Genomic DNA, 19308 nt, shown 5'->3' with positions numbered 1-19308 from the left:
GCATCTGCCTACCTTGTTATTATCAAATAGCTATAGAGCAAAGGATGGGATGGGATGTATAAAGATAACACTAAAACGCGCGCGAAGTTTGAAAACAAGGCCAACTAAAGCATACATTTGTTAACTAATACGTCGTGCTTGAAGCGCCTAAGAAATGGGAGAAGCATATCTGTCTCCATGCTAGATGGCCATTACATACATTGAGACTTCCACTGGGGATCTCTGGACTGGAAAAAGGAAATGGAATGAGAAAAATGGCAAATAAACAGGGACAAACGCATAACGAAAAATAGTGTAACGAGCTTTAAAGAAAAAAAAAGATGAAGGAAAGAAAGAAAAGCGTTGAAAGTCATAAATCGCAGTGAAAAATTTGAACATTGTAGCGGGGGTTGCCGGCGGACCAAAGGACAAATGATAAGCCAAAATGGAATGAAAGCGCGGTGTGGCATTCCACTTTCCAAATCAGCTGGGTGAAAGCGATTTTGAGATCCTCAAGATGAGACCAAATATATCATTTATTTCCTTCCTGTGCAGGCATTTCCATCATGTAGAAAATGCCAGATGATTGTTAAATGGCATTATCGAACCAAACTGGGGATGCCATGAGGGACTATTTGCCTCCATTTGTCACTGTTAGGGTGTATGAACCGAGAACTCCCGAGCGCCATTGCTAATTCCGGAACGAGTGGAACGGTAGGAAAAATATATGGGATAATGACTCTTGCACTAAGCTGAATCCAAGCGTCCAATAAATAAATGGGCGAACTCCTTGTATTTTGGCGTACTGGCGCAAAAAGAAAAGGAAATAAAGACACAAAGATATAGACGCTGCCAGGAAGAAATGTGTTAACAACGGATATATGTGTTCAATGCTCTAAAGTTGGGTTCCCGGGACAAAAATGAATAGGACACATAGGGCCAGAGCGATGAACGCCGCCAGTAATAGAGAGACGGATGCACGTTTGATGAGCAACGATCGAACATAGGGCTCCCGAATTTTTGCCCATGTGAAAAAGGTGTATTCGCTGAACCCAGCTAGGGCAAATACTGGATCAATCTTATATTGGTATGAGGAGAGGAAGTAGGCTGCGAGCACGAAGGGTAAGATAACCTGTACCAAGCACTTGTTAATATGTGGAGACAACCCGATCAACACGGAGTACAATGCAAAAGGTTTCTTACCCAACAACGAGTACGTCTTGGCTGGTCTGTGAGAACTACGTAAAATGCAGCCCAGAAACCCCCGCCGAAACTGGCAAGGGCTACGACCAATCGCGCTAATATGCTGAGTGGGACAAGGTTCCCTAAAGCTTTTGCCTGCAAATAACCTGGGAATGCGTCACGCTCCATTGCTTGGAAGACGTAATCCTTTGCTGTATCAAAAACTTCTGGATCATCTCTCCCTTCCCGTTCAATCATATGCACTATGTCTTCGACTATATTTTCTGGAAGGATGACCTCTCGTTCCGAGCCAGGGAGGAGGTAGGTGTACAAAATCCGTTCCGCACTTGCACGGATATCAGCTCGAGCGACAGTATGTCCAGGAGAATTGGAACTGTTGCCAAGAGTATGAGTGGGGTCTAAGTTGCTAGGTCGGGATGGCCGATCGCTGGATTGAGTTCGGTGGGGTGATTGGTTGGAATTGTTGCTGTGGACTGATTGCCCCGATGTTTGGCCCTCAGATCGTAGGAAAGCGGATAGTCTTGTATCGCGATTCCGACGTTCTCCATTGTCGTAACCCGACGGTCCAGCCCCGGCATCATCACTTTCGAAGGCATCGGATGACCGTAGGCTACCACCCTTCTCTGCTTCCGGCGTATCAAGAAGAACGGAGCGGCGTAGTTCCCGAACATAATGGCGACATAGCGACATGTGTTGCGAAACATCTAGCCTAGTAGATTATCATCAAAATAAGTATCTCTGGACCCAATTGCTGTAGCGAATATATTTAGGAAACCCACCAAAAATCTAGATAATCGACAGAGCATTGTTGGTCCCTCATGTAGATATAGAATGAAAACAAGTCGACGGGAGCGAGAGTCCTCCTATTCAGGACCTCCATAAGAGTCGGAAGCCTGTTGCGGAGCTCCATTTCCCCGAGCGTCATTGATAGAAGGGTGGGTGCGTGCGTCGAAAAAACCTCTAAGCGCAGATTGCAAACTGGGTTTGGAACAGTAAATCAAATCTATCCAACGCATAAATTGATTATCGATAGTCTGGAAGCGTCTGTACGCAGATTTGATCGCTTTCGCACAAGTTGTTAGTATATGAATTTGAGCGTGGAGGATGACCTCCCACAGGAATTCCCCTGATCAACAGTGGCAGCTAGCAGTAAGGAACAAATTTGGGATCCTGGGAAATGAGCAAAGAATGGCTTGGTAGGCGGATATAACGAATGATCGCAACGAATCGAGAACCCGAGAGCAGCGAAATCGATTCCGTTGGACGGGTGTTGTCGTCTCTGTTTACATTGAGGCGCAGAAAACGAACTTATCGCGGCTCGCAGCAAGATTATTCCGTCAGGGGAAACCTTGTGTTAATTAAATTACAGGTCACGGGACATCAATAGCCCCACCCACTAGAAATTCAAATGGAGCCCAAGTCAATAAATCCTACTCCACAGAACAGAGACAGAACTTGATAGCCAAGCTTTAGGCATCAAGTATCTCAATTGTTGAGGGGTTGCTGGATACCAGATGAATTCCTAGCTTGCAGAAGGACTTTTCCTCCGTACGTGTGCTAAGACGTTTACTGTCAATAGTAAGTTGTAGATTCATGTTTGCTATACCAATACAAATGAGACAGAAGAATAAACGCCTCAAAAAATCAAACCAGATCAGGCCTAGAATGTTTTTATCTATCAAGAAGGACTATCTTCAAAATTACAGTTCGTGTCAATCCGCCAAGTGCTAGTTGAATCATAGATTGATTAGCTGAGATACACCGTAGTTAAAACCGTAAGCGTTTTCGCTTGGGGAATGCCAGTTGAGACTCACCGACCACTCAGGAATATTTCTGATTTGCTGCCACATAAACTTCTCAAGCTTGTTTGCGCTTTTCGCGTACGAGGTGTTCTCATTGTTGTACTTTCGACAATTGTCAAAAATTAACTTGGCGTCTTTGATGAAGTCTTGCGGCGTTGGGTACAAATCCTTCTCGTGCTTTTCCTCCATTGTGGATAGATCCATTGGTTCTTTTATCACTTCGTAATAGTCGGGCACCTCATCTCCATTGACAGGTTGAGTAAATGGCCAGGCGGATGTGTGATTCTGCATGTCGTTGAGGAGGCGAAGTAGTTGGTTATAGTTCGGACCATGGCGGGGCTGACGGGCTAACTCATCCATATCCGGCGACCATCCAGATTCCTTAATCGCGGGGATACTTAGAGGGTCGATTTTATAGGCACCATTTTTCCATTCCTTGGGTGGTGCATGGACAACATGCGATTTGCTAAAGGCTCGGATTTTTGCATGGACAGCTTCCTTTTGTTTTATGAGCATCCGCCCGGCTTCAAGATACCGGATCTTCGGGAGCATTGTGCATTGCATAATTGTGCCTCCCTCATAGTCTTTGATATAGCCCATCCAAATGGATTTCTCGAGTGAGATATCTTTCGTGAATCCCTGTTTCTTAAAATATCCAGTAGCGTAGTTATCTGCGTATGTGAGGAAATGCATAACATCCGAAGTAGCTTTCACATAGTCCTATACATACGCATCAGTGTCTGTACTGTTGTCGTTTCTTAGCGAGCGAGTATGCATACCTTTAAATGTGACATTAGGTGGGCTCCATAGCCCTTGACCTGTTGGTCGGAGGATATGGCACAAAACACAATCTCTGCGAATTTCCTTCCTTTAAAAGGTCGATAAGTTATGCCTCTAATTTCCTGTTAGCCTGAACACAACTGAAACGGAGCTACACAAATGGTAACATACCCTACTACCTCTAAGGGGTGTTTTACAAGGGCAATCGATAAATGAGTCCTATCATACACTAGCCTGGCGATATAATCTTTCGGCATCTTTGGTAACTGCTTCTGAAATATGCATTTGAGACCGGTGAGAATGATAAAGCTTTCCCGCTCGCCATCATTGTTAACAACCCGGAATTCGATTGTTCCATCCCGTTCTTCTATAACAGCAGGCTGTGCCATATTTGAATTAACACGAGTCCAAAGACTTCAAACGGGGCAAAAAGGTGACAAAAGGGACGGACCTTTTCCGGGTACGGCACGAGTTTGAGAACCTGCTGCTCGTCCTCCTGCAAGCATGCTATCAGTTATTCAGTATGACATTAAATTTTTCAAGGTATCACAGGGAATCAAACCTCATCTTCCTTGCTGGGAGACTCCGTTTTCGCCTTTTTCATCGGATGGGGGGGATCAACCGCCGAAACCCATTCCTCAGAAGCCTTGCGCTTGCCACCTGCAAGACATTTGTTAGGAAACTCCATGTAGCAGGAAGCAATTAAACATGTCAGGCAGCTCACGGTCAAGAGTCATTGGCGTCATCATATCTGATAGTAAATCCTCGATTCTGGTTAACAACTGGCTGAGAAGTCTCCACGTCCGTACCAAACGTGATAAACCTTGAGCACTATGTACTTGATCGGAAATATGTATATCCGACAAATCACGAGATGTGTCCATTAGCTTCCAACTACCTACTTCTCTTCTCCAGAACTGATATCTCGCGGACCAGCTTTTAGTTTGTGACCGAGTTTCCGTGCGCCCAGAATTGTTTACTTTTTATTTCCACTTTACTGTCCGTACAACGTGGTTCAATTGCACCGATGTCCCTGAACGAGATATGGGATTCTGCTGGTGGAAACCCATTCTATCCCTTAGTCTCGAAGAATAGTCATTTGTTCATTGCTTCTACCCTTCTAGTAACCTGTAAGTTTGATCTGTCTGGTGGACCTGCCTAGAATATATTCAATTGGCTAACTATTCACGTCAGCTGTCATTCTTGTTGGCTTCTTCGGGATTAGTGAGTAGTTGTCGTTGGAGATATGGCCGAATTAGGTGCTGATTATTTCGACTTTAAGATCGGTCCCTTCTCAATCTTCCGTTACTTGGAGTGCCAGCTTCATTGGCATTTGGGTAAGCATATTTTGTCATTTTCATTCATTTCATCTTGTATCACAAAACTAATTTGTACCAGATTTGGTGCTGTGTTTATGATATGTGCTGTTGGAGTTTACGTCTAAGTTGAACGTCTATCAAAAACTTGCGCCATTTTTGCTATTTGACTATGTACAACAAATCGGAGTTACGCAGGGATCTTTATTTCTAGATACCTTTTGATATCACTCAAACTAGCCACTCCACAGCCTTTTCATCTAAACTCTTTTTTACAACTCGTAATCACTATGTCGCAGCCTGAGGGTCCAGTTTTCTCAGCTGTCTCTAGCTCTGTTCACCAGTTACATATTCTCTTGCGGTGCATTGGATTCTCTCAGAAAGCTTCAGTTCAAATAACTTCGCAGGGCATTCGGTTCTCTGCTGAAGATGGGCGAGTAATGCAAGGGGTCGCATTTCTTGACAGAAGACTTTTTACCAATTATATATTCAATCCACCGTCCGAGGACTCCAACAATTCTACCATTTCAGACGATGAGGAAGGTGGAGGTGGCTTCGAAAGTACTGCCTCACCGCTGTTTTTGATTTCTCTGTCTGCCCTGATCGAGACACTCCAGATCTTTGGTCTTAATGATGCCTCATCAAATTCCAATTCTACAACGAATGCGCCCACTTCAACAACTTTAAACGCATTTTCAGGACCAGCGTTACTCCTAAACCGCATTTGCAACATCAGCTACATCAAACAAGGATCACCACTGACTATCACTTTATCAGAGGCTGGCGTGACTACCACTTGCGAACTGACTACATACGAACCGGACGACCTAGATATGGATTTTTCAGCTGGAGATCGTGATATCCCATTGCAACGTGACGCCATTGTATTCAAGTCCATCATGCGTTCAATGTGGCTCCATAACGCCATCATGGAACTGGATTCCACGAACCCAACCGTATTATCATTCAGCGTATCCGCAACCAAAGCACCGTATTTTGCCCTTACCGCCTCTGGCGGCCCATTCAGCGAATCCACCGTGGAGTTCTCAATCGACAAAGACCCCGCCGCAGCAGGAGCTGTGAATGAACCTGTGTACAAGACACTTGGAGGCGATGACGGAAGCACTTCTTCAAGACAACAACAAGCACGGCGTGGCAAACTTGCGCCAACTGTCACGGAAACTTTCCTTGTCAATTCACCATCCAGATCTAGGGTTCGTCAGAGGTATAGATTTGCACTTATCCATAAAGCGCTGCGTGCAATGGCTGTTTCGAGCAAAGTCAGTATTCGCATTGATAGGCAGGGTGTTTTGAGTTTACAGTTCATGATAGATTTCGGGGAGGGTGATGGCCTAGATGGTAGAGGTGGAGCTCAACAGCCTATGGCAAGTAAGATGGGAAACGCTGGTTTTGTGGATTTTCGATTTGTGCCGTTGGTCGATGACGATGACGAGAATGAGGATGAGGGTGAAAGGGATGGTACTGGTGACGATTGAGACACAGGAAGTATTTATTTTACGTTCATGTTTTCCATTTAAGCACATACTTTTGATACGCTCATTCGTGCCGCTGATTTGTATGTTACGCCTCCTTGTGGTCGAAGTATTAAATCCTTCCCCTACACCTATGAAACCCAATGTGTAAAAGGCAGAAAAAGTTTCGCATTGAATTTCAATGACCTTCCCGCTAAGAAGCAGCGTTACAGATTTCAAAAGGAGGGTGGCTACAGGTAGGAATAGATCAAATCGGACAGCTAGTTTCAGATAAAATTAACTCTACGAAATATGGCTTCCGATTTCACATGACCTATTTAAAATTTATCAGTATTTGAAATAGATACGTCCCATTTGATGGAGAAAATGGAGTGTCCTAGGAGAAATACTTACGGCCGCAATAGATTGCCTCTCAATAATAGACTTTTGCCTTTCATTCCTCGAGACACGATAGTAGTAATCACTAAAATCGCCACATTGCATATGTCGCAAGAATTCCTCATCGTGAGTAATGACAATGAGCTGGAAATTAGACTGTTGCTGGCGTGACTTGATGATATCATGCAACGATTCTGCCAGGGATCGAATATTATCTCTGTCAAGATTCGTTGTCGGCTCGTCGAGGGCGATCAGGCCGCAATTGACACCGAAGCATTCCGCAAGTGCTAGACGGATGATGATGCTAGCCAGGACCTTTTGGCCAGCACTACATCGGCCGCGCATATCCATCTCTGCGTCCTGTTTGACCATGCACACGCGATAGTTGTAGGATCGGTTTCCCTTGGCGTTCTCGTTATCAGAGCGGATTAAGATAGTGTCCACGTCCGTTCCCCTGTATGTTTTTTGCCAAAGTTCTTCGATGATACGGTTAATCTCTTCCATTTTCAAGCTGTGGTATTTCATGATGGCTTTGTCAAGCGCACTGCCATAGCGACCAAGATCATCAACCGCAGCTTTTGTTGTTTCCACCTTGATATGGGCCTCTTTGAACTTAACCGCAGCGTCTTTGTAGTCAGTATTCCAATCAGCCAGTAACTGCATGAGTTGATCATCCTTTGATTTCATTTCTCCCATCTTGCTTGCCTGCCGCGCTGATAGGGCGTTGTGTTCTCGTGTTCGTCGTTCTGACTCTTCTCTAAAGCGGCTTCGGTCCACTTCCGCATTCTGCGCAGCCAACTCTTCAATGGTTGCGTTGACATCTTCAAGCGCTGCTGTTTCCCGCCGGTATCGCAAATTATCAGCGTACTGTCGCTTTGTATTTTCGCTATCCTTAAGCCGGGCTGAAATCGCATTGATGTCCTTCGTTATTGACCCTTGTTCTCTTTCCAGGCTTGCAATTTCGGTTTCTATATTGCGTACTTCCTTTTCGCACTTGGCCAGCAGTGCCGGACCGCCTCGGTCATTGTAAGACATGACCTCTTCGTTCGTCAGGCTAAGTTGATGCAAACTGTCGGACAGTTGGGACGCTTCTTGTTGTAGCTCCCTTTCTCTAGCTCCAGCCCGGGAGCTAATGTCGTCATACAGGGCTTGTGCCTTCGAAACCTCAGGAGCAAGACTCTCAATATCTTGGTCAGCTTGTTCAATGGCTTCTCGTTGCTTGGCGTTTAGGTTACGGTATTCTTCAACACGGGCAGCAAGGCTCGCTTTTTTCTCCAGTTGATAGTTGGCATTGTCCAGGTTACTTCGCACATCTCGAAGTTTCAACTCGAGGGCTGTAATCTCAGTTCGCGACTGATCCTTCTCGTTATTCAACTTGGAAATGACTTTCTGGAACTCACGCGACCTTTCCCCAATCGCGGAAATCTGCTCCTGGATGTCTTCTAATGTCCGTGTGCCGCCCACATCTTGTTGGTTTGCCAAAAGGTTCTGGATCTGCGATCGAAGGGTTTTGATTTCGCTATCGTATTTTGAAATCGTCGCAACTGTTTTCGATAGCGATTCCACGTTCTTTTTTGATTCCACACGCTCGCTAACAATCTTGTCATGGTCCTCGACCTGGGAGAGTAAATCCTCTCGTTGGGACTCTAGTTGGGATTCCTCCTTTTCAAGAGCTGGAATTTCAGTACTCGAAAGCCGAACCCAAGTATCATAGAAGGTAGAAACACTTTGAGCCGCTTCTAGGTCTTCCTCCAGCTGCTGCATGCTTTCATCGATAGCATCCTGGGTAGCTCTTTTTACCAGAGCATCGAGTTTATTCAGGAAATTTTGGAATTCACCTTCAGTTTTGAAGGGTCTGGAACACATTCGGCAGACCTTCTTTTGCCTAGCCGCGTCCATGCACTTGCTGAGGTACTCTCCCAGTCCGGCATACTGGTCGGCATCTTTCTTAGCCATGTCAAGCTGCACTTGTCGCTGCTTCAGAATGTCGGGATATTCAGCGGGTTCGTCGTCAACAGCGTCTCGTATTTTTTGAATGCATTGTTTCAATTCATTTCGCCGCTGCAGAAGATCCTTTCGAGTCGTCTTTAGCTTGAACTCGGCATGCTCTAATTGCCTGCTTACACCGTCCCTATCACGCTCAACGCGCGTCAAGGCGTTGGTAGCTTCCTGTAAGGCTCTTTGATATTCCTGATCGAGTGTAGAGGGGTTCCATTCCGGAGTTAAAAATTTCTTGATCCTGTCACTGTGTGCTCCTTCCATGGTTTCGAGGCTGCGTTCGCGGTCCTTAAGCTCCTTCTTGAAATGGTCTAATCGAGCAAGGTCACCCGCTCTTTTGGTCCCTTCGATCAGCTCTGCATTCAATTTCGAGCTCTCATCTTCCAACAATCGAATTTCTGCGGTTTTGCTTTGGATTGTGCTATCCCAGGATGCGGCCTTCGCTTTCTCCTTCGCCTCATTTAAGGAACGTTCGGTCTCTTCAATTCTTGACTCCAAAACAGCTTTACTACCTTCATCTATGTCAATCCCATCAAGACGTCTTTGGTACGAATCTGCTTCGATATCATTGGATGATATCTGCTTTCTCGCAGCGTTTTTCACTTCCTGTAGGGCTGATTTCCGTTGGCTGAGTTGGTTTAGAAGGCTCTGCGCTTCACGTAATTCCATCTGGGCCTCCTGTCGTGCTCTCTCTAAAGCTTGGTTTTGATCTTTAGATAACTTTCGAATTCTCTGCATGAATTCGTTGACTTGCATGTCATCAAGGTCATCGTCGAAACCACGAATATTATTCTGCCTAGCAATTTCTTTGATCAATTTTTCGCGTCTTCCCAGCTGTCGTTCGAACTGAGCTTTGTCATTTTCGTGTTTGCCATATTCAGCTTGTTTGAGCCCTAGCCTCGTTCGATTGTCTTCAATTACTTGTTTGAGCTCTACATATTTTTCCTTCAATGATACTTCTTGTTCTCGATATTGAGTTTGTTGTGACTCAAACTGCTCCAGAGTCCTTTCAAGCCATTCATCAGACTCATCGACTTCGACAAGATGTTCTTGCAGGTTGGTGATGCTGGACTGGATGCTCTTAGCCTCTATCCGCTTCCCTTCCAAAGTACCAAGAATTTGTGCATAACTCTCTGACTCCTTCCAGGCCTTATCTGCCAGTTCGGCAGCTCGTCTCATCTGCTGTGAAAGTTCATGGCTCTCAGCACGCAGCGCCTCGATTTCGTCTTGTAATTTGATTGATCTTTTTTCAGCCTAAAAGGGTCAGCTAGAATCTACTGAGAAATACACTTTGGAGAATGAATACCTACACGGTCAGCTTTATCTTTATTTTCTTTGGCATGCTGTTCCATGATTTTGAATTTAGAGAGTTCTTCATTTTGCTTTTTTCGCAGTGCTTTGATGTTATCGATAGCCTTCGTGTATTTCAAGGCTTCAAATATCTCGTCGAACTTCTTTTTTAGAACGGAGGGCTCACTCATTGGCCACAGGCTCTCATCCTGATGGCAGAAAATAACAGAATCAAGGATGGCCTTTGAAACACCGAGATATTGAGGCATAATCTGGTCAAGTTCCGCCACTCTCGAAGAGATAGACGTTCGTTCGCCGTCCTTAACCATTAGAAGCTGGCCTTCCAAGGTTTTCTGCTGTCTCGTAGTTTTCTTCACAGTAAGCTGTAGACTGCGAGTTGCTACCATCCTCGCTCCCGATACAGACTTGAACGAGAGCTTTACTTGAGCCAGTACCTCTTTTTCGCCACATAACTGTGATTTGCTTTTAGCTCTTATCTTCAATCGAACACGTATATCCGTAGACAAACCTTTGGATCGTGAATAAAAGCACCACCTTTGCTATTGGGGGGAAGATCTCCTGTCGTAGCATATTTGAGACACTCAATGATGGTCTATGGCTCAATTAGTTAAATACCTAAAAAAAATTAGATATATCCGAGATGTGGAATACCGTCTTCCCAGAACCATTGTATCCGACAATGAGGGTCAAAGGGGTATGAAACTGGATAGTTTCGCTGCGGCTGTTGTCAAACGACCGAACACTATTAGGTGAAAAGGACCAGCAAACATTAGTGATATGCTCATAGCTATGGAAGAGGTATATATATATATATATATATATATATCATGAGCGTGCTTACCCAAGAATGGATAACTTGTCGATTTTCGCTTGACAGCTGTTAGCTCTCCGAAAAACGGTCCTCCAGTAGGTGACTTACACCTGAATAGCCGGTTAGTTAAAAGACAAAAAAAGCATACAGATGTAGCTGGAGATGGCACATACATCTTGCCAGGTTTGTTTTTCGAATCCACTCCTACCCAAGCCAGGTATTGGTGTTGGGCGTTGTGGGGAAACGGCTGCCAGTTGGTTTTTGCTTTCCAGAGGGCGATCCTGGAAAATTGGAGGTGATGCTGCCTGCGCGTTGTTCAACGCGGGACCTTCTGGGTTAGGCACGACAGCACGTGACCGAGCCGTCCTGAACTCTCTGGCCTATACCAGTCCACAGTACTGCCTAGACTCTTCGTCTAATGGGTAACCCATCCACGGGGGCCCCTGCGCTGGATAGCTGACCGATGGTGTATTGTGATGGAAACCTCCATAAATTCGTTGCCGTTGTGCAGAGAGTGCTAAGTAGACTTCCGATCAGATAGGCGCTGATCGGGTGCAGACACGGCCCGAAAAGCTCCAGACCCGGCGCTACGGGGGCCAGATGGCCGGGGTGCGGGGGATCCCGAAGCCGCTGTGAGAGGCCGACAAGCTCGCTGCGCCTGTGCATGTGCTGCTCCGTAGAGCACTGTATGTATGTACATGTACATGTCGACACTCCTGTACAGTGCATACCTAAAGCAGAAACAAGGAAGCAGCCATGACGCGCGTGTGATAAAACGGTGTGAGAGCACGAGCGAGAGAGATTAAAATATGTTTCCTCATCACAACAACCTGGTATTTTAGTGATACCGTAGATATACCTCGCTCTCAGTCGCAAACTAGCTTTCCAAACTGTGCCTCTCATCAGGTCGCTTCGATTCCTTAACAGGCCACCTCGGGCTTTCCCCATGTCAGGATATGATCACCGATTCGCTCAAGGAATTCCAGATTATTCTACAGAGGTATGTATGATACCACCAACCACTCAACAGCAGCAGCAGCCCTTCTACCATGGTATAACTATATTCTAACTAATAAATAACGAAAGATCCCTGTCCCAGGGTTAAATGCACGAGGATCATTTACGGGAAACTTCAATGATGCGGAACCACATTGCAGTCCCGGTTTCGGTGCTCCCGATGCCGCGTTTAGAAATATCCAGGCCTTTGAAACAGCTACCTTATTTCCTCCAAATATCCCTGCTGAATCCTTAATATGGGAACAAAACAAACTGGCAGAGGACATCCCCTGCGCGCCTCCTACTACAGCTTCACATCCAGTTATGAGTCCTGCGGGCACCGGCGGCGAACATGGTGTTGAGTCCATACAGGCGGAAAATCACATGAGTATCATCCTAGCGGGATTAAGAGACCTGATACAGATTTTAGATTTGTCCGGGATACTGCTATCTGTGTCCCCTTGCTGCAAGGCACTGACAGGGTACGAATCGGAGGATTTAATAGGCAATGTCTTGTTTGAGTTTATCCATCCAGATGACCGCTCAATGGTCGTCAAAGAGTTTGCTAGTTCAATAAACACAAAAACTCCATTCCAGTGCTACTACCGTTTTAAGAAGCATGATGGGACTTATCTACTATTGGATGCCCATGGGGACATCGACTCTGCGACAAGCATGGAGTTCTCAATAATCGCCCGCCCCTACCTGACTAAACAAAGACAGCTTCTCGACTCCTTTCTAGAACATAAACTGGAGAACGAACGACTGACCAGACGCATCGCAGAACTGAAACGGGAAGGGGAATTTCAGCTTTACGGCCATGAGATTAAACCAGACAGCGAGCAAGTCCGCTCCATGCCATCACAAACCCATCGCGATTTAACCAGCAGCCCAGCCTTCCACCCTCCTCCTACCAGTGAATTTCAATTCGGACTTGCTACTGTACCACCGCCCAATCCTCCAATGCTGCCCAATGTGACGGCATCCCTACCCCGTCATAACATTTCCCATCCCATTGGCTTCGAAGGTAGCACATATCTAGACGATATCGAGCTCATGACTGGCCTGCGCTATGGGGCTGGCGAACGCGCGCGGGGGATAAGTACCGGTGACCCTGAGGGCACTATTTTCCAGAGTGACGGGCTTCCGGCGACTGCTTTCACGGGGAGCCGCAGGGATGGTATTAAGGGCGCTAAGGCCAACACTGAAAGGAAACGCAGGATTAGGCCTGCGGAAACGAATTCCTGCACCGATTGCGGGACCTTCTCGTCGCCTGAGTGGCGGAAGGGCCCGAGCGGGAAGAAGACGCTCTGTAATGCTTGTGGACGTGAGTGGCTTTTTCTTTCCGAGTTATGCTACGTTTATGAGGATCTTTGTATGTGTCGATCTGACGTCTATCATTGAAGTGCGCTGGGCAAAGCTGGTGAAAAAGTGCCAGCAAGAAACGGGCACTACATCAGAGGGAGATCGGAAACTGTAAGTTATGATTCGGGCAGTTTTCTAACTGGTATGAAGGGCCCCATTAATCTTTTTTTTATTATTTCTTGTGATGATGGATTGATATCAAATCCCCATTGTTCTGGGCATCAATATGTTTGACTTTTTCTTTCAATCCATATTCCCCTGGTATCCCCATGTTCTTCGGATATTTAATGTGTAATACATCACCTATGATTTATGACTATTTACTTTCTATTGGTGTACATAACTCCTTATATAGAGGGAGAAAGGGTGTTCCTTTCTTTGGGAAACATGAAATTAAATTCGTCAATGAGATTCTTACATCGAGATCATGAACTCTCAGTTTCGATATGCTTCAATATGCTCTGGAAATGGAGCACTCAGGAAAGCAATACAATGCGAGCAAGACATGCTAACGAGCACCTTATTTCTCAATTCTGTGAAACCCCTCGGTAGCCATCTCCATATAAACTCGGAGCTTGGGAAAAGCCAGGAACGCCTATTCGGTCAAGAAACAGAGAAAAAAGGAAAACAGTACGGTATTGTTTCATGTGTCCATCCGACTGCCGCCGCTGGATTCTTCCGTTTTGCTCTCATTTGGTCCTTCATCTGTTTCCATCGCTGACGCTGTCAGCACGCCATTTTCTTGCTTCGGCTCTTCAGATTGCACCATTGAAACAGGCCCTGGCTGGTCTTCCTTCGGCGCCCCAACAGGCTTCTCAGGTGTATCACCAATGACAATGTCTCCATCTGCATCTCTATCTGTATCACCCTTCATATCATCACTTAACTCATCATTACCCGTTGATTCTCGCAGGGCGTCATTTGAATCGGCCGCCGAACCACCACCGCCACGAGAGACATCAGTGCGAGGGGGACTGGCCGACAGTGACATCACCACTCCCTTCCCATTCTGCAATCCCATATCTTCTACGCCCAGGATATTAGGACCTCTCGCATGAGGCACTTCCTCGAATTCTTCCCCTTGTGCTTCTCCCTCAGCTCCCTCACCCATCAGAGACGAAGCCGTCTGGTGCTGTCGCGCATTCTCATGGTGTATTGTTGTAGGAACAGCACCAGTCTCTTGCCCCTGTCGAATGAGTTCGCCCTCGGCCACGGCGCCGGATTCCAGCGGCGGAACAGCGGACAACGACGCGCTGCTGCTACCGGGCGAGCTGGCACCTGGGCTCGAATTTGGACTAGAACCGCGTTCCACAAAGTCACCATCGTCGTTACCTCCGGGAAGAGTAAAGTTGTTGTTCAGCCACGGGATCGGCGTGAGAAGAGCACCTCCAAGAGACTCATCGCTTCCCAGCAGATCGCTATCGCTAAGCATGAAATTATAGCTCCCTGTCCCATTGACGCCGTTGGCGAGATTGGTATCGATAATGCCGCCGGGTAAAGGCATGGAGCGCGGCAATGGGAAAATATCAGCGCCGCTGGAGACAGACACTACCCTGTCTACTGCACGGAGATACGCAGGCAACGTGCGGTAGTAACGGGTCGGGTGTAGTATCAACTCTGCTAGGCGCTGGATTGTGTGTGGTGGGTTTGTGGAGAAATAGGTCTTTAGAGTGGATTTGATTGACAAGAGGATTGCGACGAGGGGTGGAGGGAGGGCGTCGTCCGTCGGAGCAGACTGCGGCTGCGAATCAGGAATGCGTTCATTGGAGGCGGAGGATGAAAAGGCCGGAACTGGTGGTCGGCGGGGCGGGGTTTGTAGTGGTGGTGGGGGAGCATTCTCTTTATTGCTATTTGCTTGCGAGTTTATTTCTTGGGTAGAATAGGAGGAGGGGATAAGACTTGGGGTATCAACAGTTGGGCTCCAAGTTGGAGCGATAGTGGGCATCGGGAAGTCATTGTGAATGATCTACACGAACTGTCAGCTTCCACTAGGGATTTTTCTATTATCACTCCGTCTGAACTTCGCACAAAGCTAAGAATTTGTGAAGGAAGACGCACATGTTCTAGTCGTTCGATTAAAGGGTCCAGCAAGTTGGGCCATTTCTGACTATATCAAGCATCACAACATGTCAACGAAGTGACGCATAGACGAGCTTAAAGATATGCGCCAACATACTAATCCATAGTTCCATCTTTAGCGACAAGCTCCAGCACTTCCTCATCTATAGTCAACGGTCGTGTTAGCTCTTGGCCCAAGCTTCGCAATTCTGGATATTGACGCCGCGAGATGAGATGGCTGGCTTGCAAACTGAATCGGGGTGGGGAACCAGACAACAGCAATATAAAATGGATACTTGCCTAAAGACATTTTCCTTTTGAGTATCTCCGTGCATTGGGCAAACCCGGAAAACTTTTCACAATAGTGTTGTCGGAGGGAACGTAAAGTCTGAGCACTATCGTCCTTATTGAAGTCGCAACTTTCCCAGGTTGCTTCCAAGGTTAGCTCCGAGGCGGTTAGTGGTCACCTGATTTTTGACGGTCAGACCCTCTGGGCCAGGCTTTAACAATAGCTTAGTGAAACTTAGGGTTGCTGGGGCCCTAAACCTGCAAGCTTAGCACACTAGCAAAACTATAACCCGTGGGCAACTTGGAGGCCTACTGCCCCCAAACCTTCGACTGCATTTTCTAGCCACCAGCCATGCTCCAATTGACAAAAGCCACCACATTGTCTCCAAGGGCTTCAGGTAACAATCAGCGTTGGCTGGTCCCATGTATGGGGTTCTTGGAGTGTAACGCCACAATGATCTCTCGTATTGACACGTTGACGGCGCGTTGACGGAATGTGGAGGAGGGCTGTGTTTGGATGAATTGTGGCAGCCGAGAACGTTCAACATCTCAACAGTGCCGGTCAACGGTTATATATATATATATATATATATATCGACAACTATTTCCCGAAATGTAATGCTAAGTGCGGAATCGAATTCTACCTCTTCCCAACCATTGATGCCCCCTCCATTTTCCCCAATCGCTGCGTCTATCAACCACGGTCATGGGCTTTGATAGATGGAAGAAGCGCCTTTCCGGCCTTGGTAAGAAGAAACCAGCTTCACAGGCTTCTGCGAGTTATTCTGGACCCTCATCACCCAGGGATGCCATTCAGCAGAACGTTTCTCCATATCCGAATAATGTTCCTCATCCAGCTGTCGCAGACAATCCTCCGCCTGCTTTGCAACAGGCTGCGGGCCAAACAACAAAGGCAATAGCTTGGCCACTTACTCATCCCGTTTTGCCTGAGGAGAACGTCCAAGCCCTGATATTCTATCATACGATCAAGTCCGCGGTTAGCGGTGAAGTTAACTGCTGGACTTACATATCTAAAGGGCTGGCTCAAGTGGGCCAAAAGGAGATCGTTTTCACCATCCGACGCCGAGCCAATGAACTGGAGGATAACCTGCCATCTGCTCCCTTCCAATGGATCAAATTCGTTTATTCTGCGGCGAAAAATGGGCAGACAGTTGAAGAATTTCAGCGTACGGAGTTTCATTCTCCGTCGTTTCTCGATAGGCCCGATTTCAAATGGATCGTTTACTGCCCTGCGCACCCTATCGCCGATATTCCGGCTTCGTATTTCCCTCTCGAATGGCTTCAAGTTATCCCCCTTATTGCTCCGGAGGCAGAAGTGGCCCAAAGATATGGAATTATGAGGGCTCTTGGACATCTAGGTGCCCAGGAACGTTGGTTCCCATTTCCACCATGGATAGATCGTGATCGCCAACCATGCATCACTATGGCGAACATGGTGGGAACTATGAAAGAGTCACTGCCACTTGTCATTGTCAGGGGCGTTAGCGCATTGAAAAGGGGCATGGACATTGTCCTCCATGTTCCCCAAGGATGTGCTCTTTATCTTAAAGAGGCATTGGCGCAGTTCCAACTCGAGCATGTATTCGCGCTAGATTCGACGCCTCACAAGGACGCGGACTCTGGCCTTCTATGGAGCAATACCGATACGGAGCCCAGGGGATACGCTGCGGGGACATCAAATGCCTGTATGAATCTGAACTATTTCGCATTTTGTCCATGTCAGGAGATGAATGAGCTTAAAATGGTGGAAGATGGCTTTATATGTAAGCTTGCCCAACCCTCCAGTTTACCTACAACCACTTGAGCATGGTAGGATGTCTTTTTAACACCTGCCTTCAAACTAATTTCTAAATCGCCTCGAAAGTCATGATAACAAATCCTACATGGGCGAGCTTACGCCAGCACATCGAACAGTCGACGTCCACAAACATTGCTCTACCATCTGGACTACATTTTATTCTAGAGTTTGGGCACTCAACACCAACTCGAAGTAATGGCCCTTTCCCTGGCCCTCCAGTAGCCATGCCGCCGTCAGTCACCTTCCCACCAGAAGCCGGGTTTGTCCAATATAATCCGCAAAACCCAGTCCCCGAATCCGAAAAGCCAGCCCACGTCCACTGTGACCATATTGTCCTTCTCGACAACAATATTACGACTGCCGTGGATATGGATTTAGTGACTAATTACATTAAATCCATCGAGAAAGTGCTGGATGAAACTGTTCCCAAAACTATCCCGCTGAGTGCTTCTGGCGGAGGGAAACTCCTCATCGAAGCTGATGTCGGAGGTCCCGATAGAGACGATGTAATTAGTCGCGAATGGGTTAAAATGAGCTTTTCTCCACCATATTTGAATGCTTTGCCAATGGATCAAATATATGACGGCGTCTCGCGTGTACCGAAACCGGATATTGTAACGAGGACTAAATTTTCTTTGGCGTTCAATGTCTGGGGTTTTAGGGGACCGTGGTCCTGGGCGTAAGACGATTTACCGCGTCTCAAATTTGATTGACTGCTGATTTAACTTTTTGGAGATCTTTCGATACATACTGTTAAAAATATCTTTCCTCATTTCTACATCATTATGAAGATGATATTTACTGGTGCTGAATTCCCACTCCCTGTTCTGTCTCTGCTTTCTATGGCTTTTGTTTCAAATTACAATCAGCTTTTGGTTTTGCTCTTACGAGACCAGATCGTTCATTCCACGAAATACTAACCCAAATGGTTATTTTCTGGAACATATGACCTATTTTTAAAATGTGGAATAATGCCATCGAATTTCTCCCGTCTAACTTCTATCTATGCAGACCAGCCAAAACCGTGAATTTAGGGTATCCTCTCCAGAACCCTTCGCTTATTGCTTCAGGGATCTTGCAATACTCGTATCCGTACATCTACAAAATCAATTACCAGAAGGCGCCTATTTCCCAGCACTTCAATGTAGAAAATTCCTGCCCTACTTGATGCACCCCATCCACCCATCCTCATAGGGAATCCAACATTTCCGATTTTTTTTTAACATCGACAGTTCCGGAAATTCAAGTTTTTTTAAGTGTTCAACTCTCTGTAAAGGAGGACAGCTCTGAGAAGTTTCGTAAAGCAAACCGCCAGAGACACCTTCTGGCTTTCCTATATCAGGTATCATTTGCTGCTTTACAATCTCCAGACCAACCCTTTTCTATACAGCCTTTTCTCAGTCAGTTTGCGCGCTTCGGCGTTTAAGCATTATCATCCACTGTGGCTAAAACGTGATCTCTTGAGCTCTCGACAGAGCCGCAATGGGAACTTCCGCTGATATATTGATATATGTATCCTCCTCCTCCTCCACCACCACCACCACCACCACCTCCTTCTCCTCCACCACCACCAGCCGCATATTGGCAGTGAAAGAAGCGTTCGAAGACGACTCCCTAGCTCTTCAATTTTTAGACACATGCATGAAATGCATGTGTATGACATGTAACACAACCATCCACCACGACTTGGTTCGATCATTTCTTTTCTTGC

General features: G+C 46.5%; 9 protein-coding genes across 9 annotated transcripts in view; 4 read left to right on the top strand and 5 right to left on the bottom strand.

The window, feature by feature from the left end:
- Window positions 1-112: 112 nt before the first annotated feature.
- On the bottom strand, window positions 113-2455 carry HCBG_04131 (uncharacterized protein; the record flags this gene model as incomplete). The annotated part of the gene is made up of 3 exons (XM_045431180.1): window positions 113-1111; window positions 1183-1891; window positions 1962-2455. The coding sequence occupies 3 exons, from the start codon at window positions 2090-2092 to the stop codon at window positions 875-877; spliced, it is 1077 nt and encodes a 358-aa protein (XP_045287733.1).
- Window positions 2456-2750: 295 nt separating this feature from the next.
- HCBG_04130 (histone acetyltransferase GCN5) lies at window positions 2751-4648 on the bottom strand (the record flags this gene model as incomplete). The annotated part of the gene is made up of 7 exons (XM_045431179.1): window positions 2751-2909; window positions 2997-3704; window positions 3764-3878; window positions 3936-4144; window positions 4216-4260; window positions 4327-4424; window positions 4489-4648. The coding sequence occupies 7 exons, from the start codon at window positions 4646-4648 to the stop codon at window positions 2895-2897; spliced, it is 1350 nt and encodes a 449-aa protein (XP_045287732.1).
- Window positions 4649-4791: 143 nt separating this feature from the next.
- On the top strand, window positions 4792-5208 carry HCBG_04129 (uncharacterized protein; the record flags this gene model as incomplete). Its single annotated transcript, XM_045431178.1, has 4 exons — window positions 4792-4894; window positions 4959-4988; window positions 5047-5101; window positions 5163-5208. The coding sequence occupies 4 exons, from the start codon at window positions 4792-4794 to the stop codon at window positions 5206-5208; spliced, it is 234 nt and encodes a 77-aa protein (XP_045287731.1).
- A 162-nt stretch (window positions 5209-5370) lies between these two features.
- HCBG_04128 (uncharacterized protein) lies at window positions 5371-6702 on the top strand (the record flags this gene model as incomplete). Its single annotated transcript, XM_045431177.1, has 1 exon — window positions 5371-6702. One exon carries the CDS (start codon window positions 5371-5373, stop codon window positions 6574-6576), a length of 1206 nt encoding a protein of 401 aa, XP_045287730.1.
- Window positions 6703-6877: 175 nt separating this feature from the next.
- HCBG_04127 (DNA repair protein rad50) lies at window positions 6878-11737 on the bottom strand (the record flags this gene model as incomplete). Its single annotated transcript, XM_045431176.1, has 8 exons — window positions 6878-6886; window positions 6967-10203; window positions 10260-10712; window positions 10769-10852; window positions 10912-11002; window positions 11102-11129; window positions 11220-11451; window positions 11507-11737. 8 exons carry the CDS (start codon window positions 11735-11737, stop codon window positions 6878-6880), a joined length of 4365 nt encoding a protein of 1454 aa, XP_045287729.1.
- A 280-nt stretch (window positions 11738-12017) lies between these two features.
- HCBG_04126 (zinc finger white collar 2 protein WC-2) lies at window positions 12018-14565 on the top strand (the record flags this gene model as incomplete). The annotated part of the gene is made up of 3 exons (XM_045431175.1): window positions 12018-12071; window positions 12158-13394; window positions 13474-14565. The coding sequence occupies 3 exons, from the start codon at window positions 12018-12020 to the stop codon at window positions 13545-13547; spliced, it is 1365 nt and encodes a 454-aa protein (XP_045287728.1).
- On the bottom strand, window positions 14076-16114 carry HCBG_04125 (uncharacterized protein; the record flags this gene model as incomplete). Its single annotated transcript, XM_045431174.1, has 5 exons — window positions 14076-15398; window positions 15491-15539; window positions 15609-15654; window positions 15835-15922; window positions 16103-16114. 5 exons carry the CDS (start codon window positions 16112-16114, stop codon window positions 14076-14078), a joined length of 1518 nt encoding a protein of 505 aa, XP_045287727.1.
- Window positions 16115-16484: 370 nt separating this feature from the next.
- On the top strand, window positions 16485-18280 carry HCBG_04124 (uncharacterized protein; the record flags this gene model as incomplete). Its single annotated transcript, XM_045431173.1, has 2 exons — window positions 16485-17562; window positions 17664-18280. 2 exons carry the CDS (start codon window positions 16485-16487, stop codon window positions 18278-18280), a joined length of 1695 nt encoding a protein of 564 aa, XP_045287726.1.
- Window positions 18281-18935: 655 nt separating this feature from the next.
- Window positions 18936-19308, bottom strand: part of HCBG_04123 (uncharacterized protein) — a gene marked incomplete at both ends in the record, with an annotated part of 1572 nt that continues 1199 nt past the window's right edge. Inside the window, 2 exons of the mRNA XM_045431172.1 lie at window positions 18936-18979; window positions 19130-19211. Of these exons, the coding sequence (XP_045287725.1) occupies window positions 18936-18979; window positions 19130-19211 (126 nt within the window). The remainder of the gene's footprint in view (window positions 18980-19129; window positions 19212-19308) is intronic.

Source organism: Histoplasma capsulatum (assembly GCF_000150115.1).
Source record: "Histoplasma capsulatum G186AR genomic scaffold supercont2.5, whole genome shotgun sequence".
NCBI lineage: Eukaryota > Fungi > Ascomycota > Eurotiomycetes > Onygenales > Ajellomycetaceae > Histoplasma > Histoplasma capsulatum.
The sequence above is the reverse complement of the archived record's forward strand: the minus strand, read 5'-3'. Positions and strand labels throughout refer to the sequence as shown.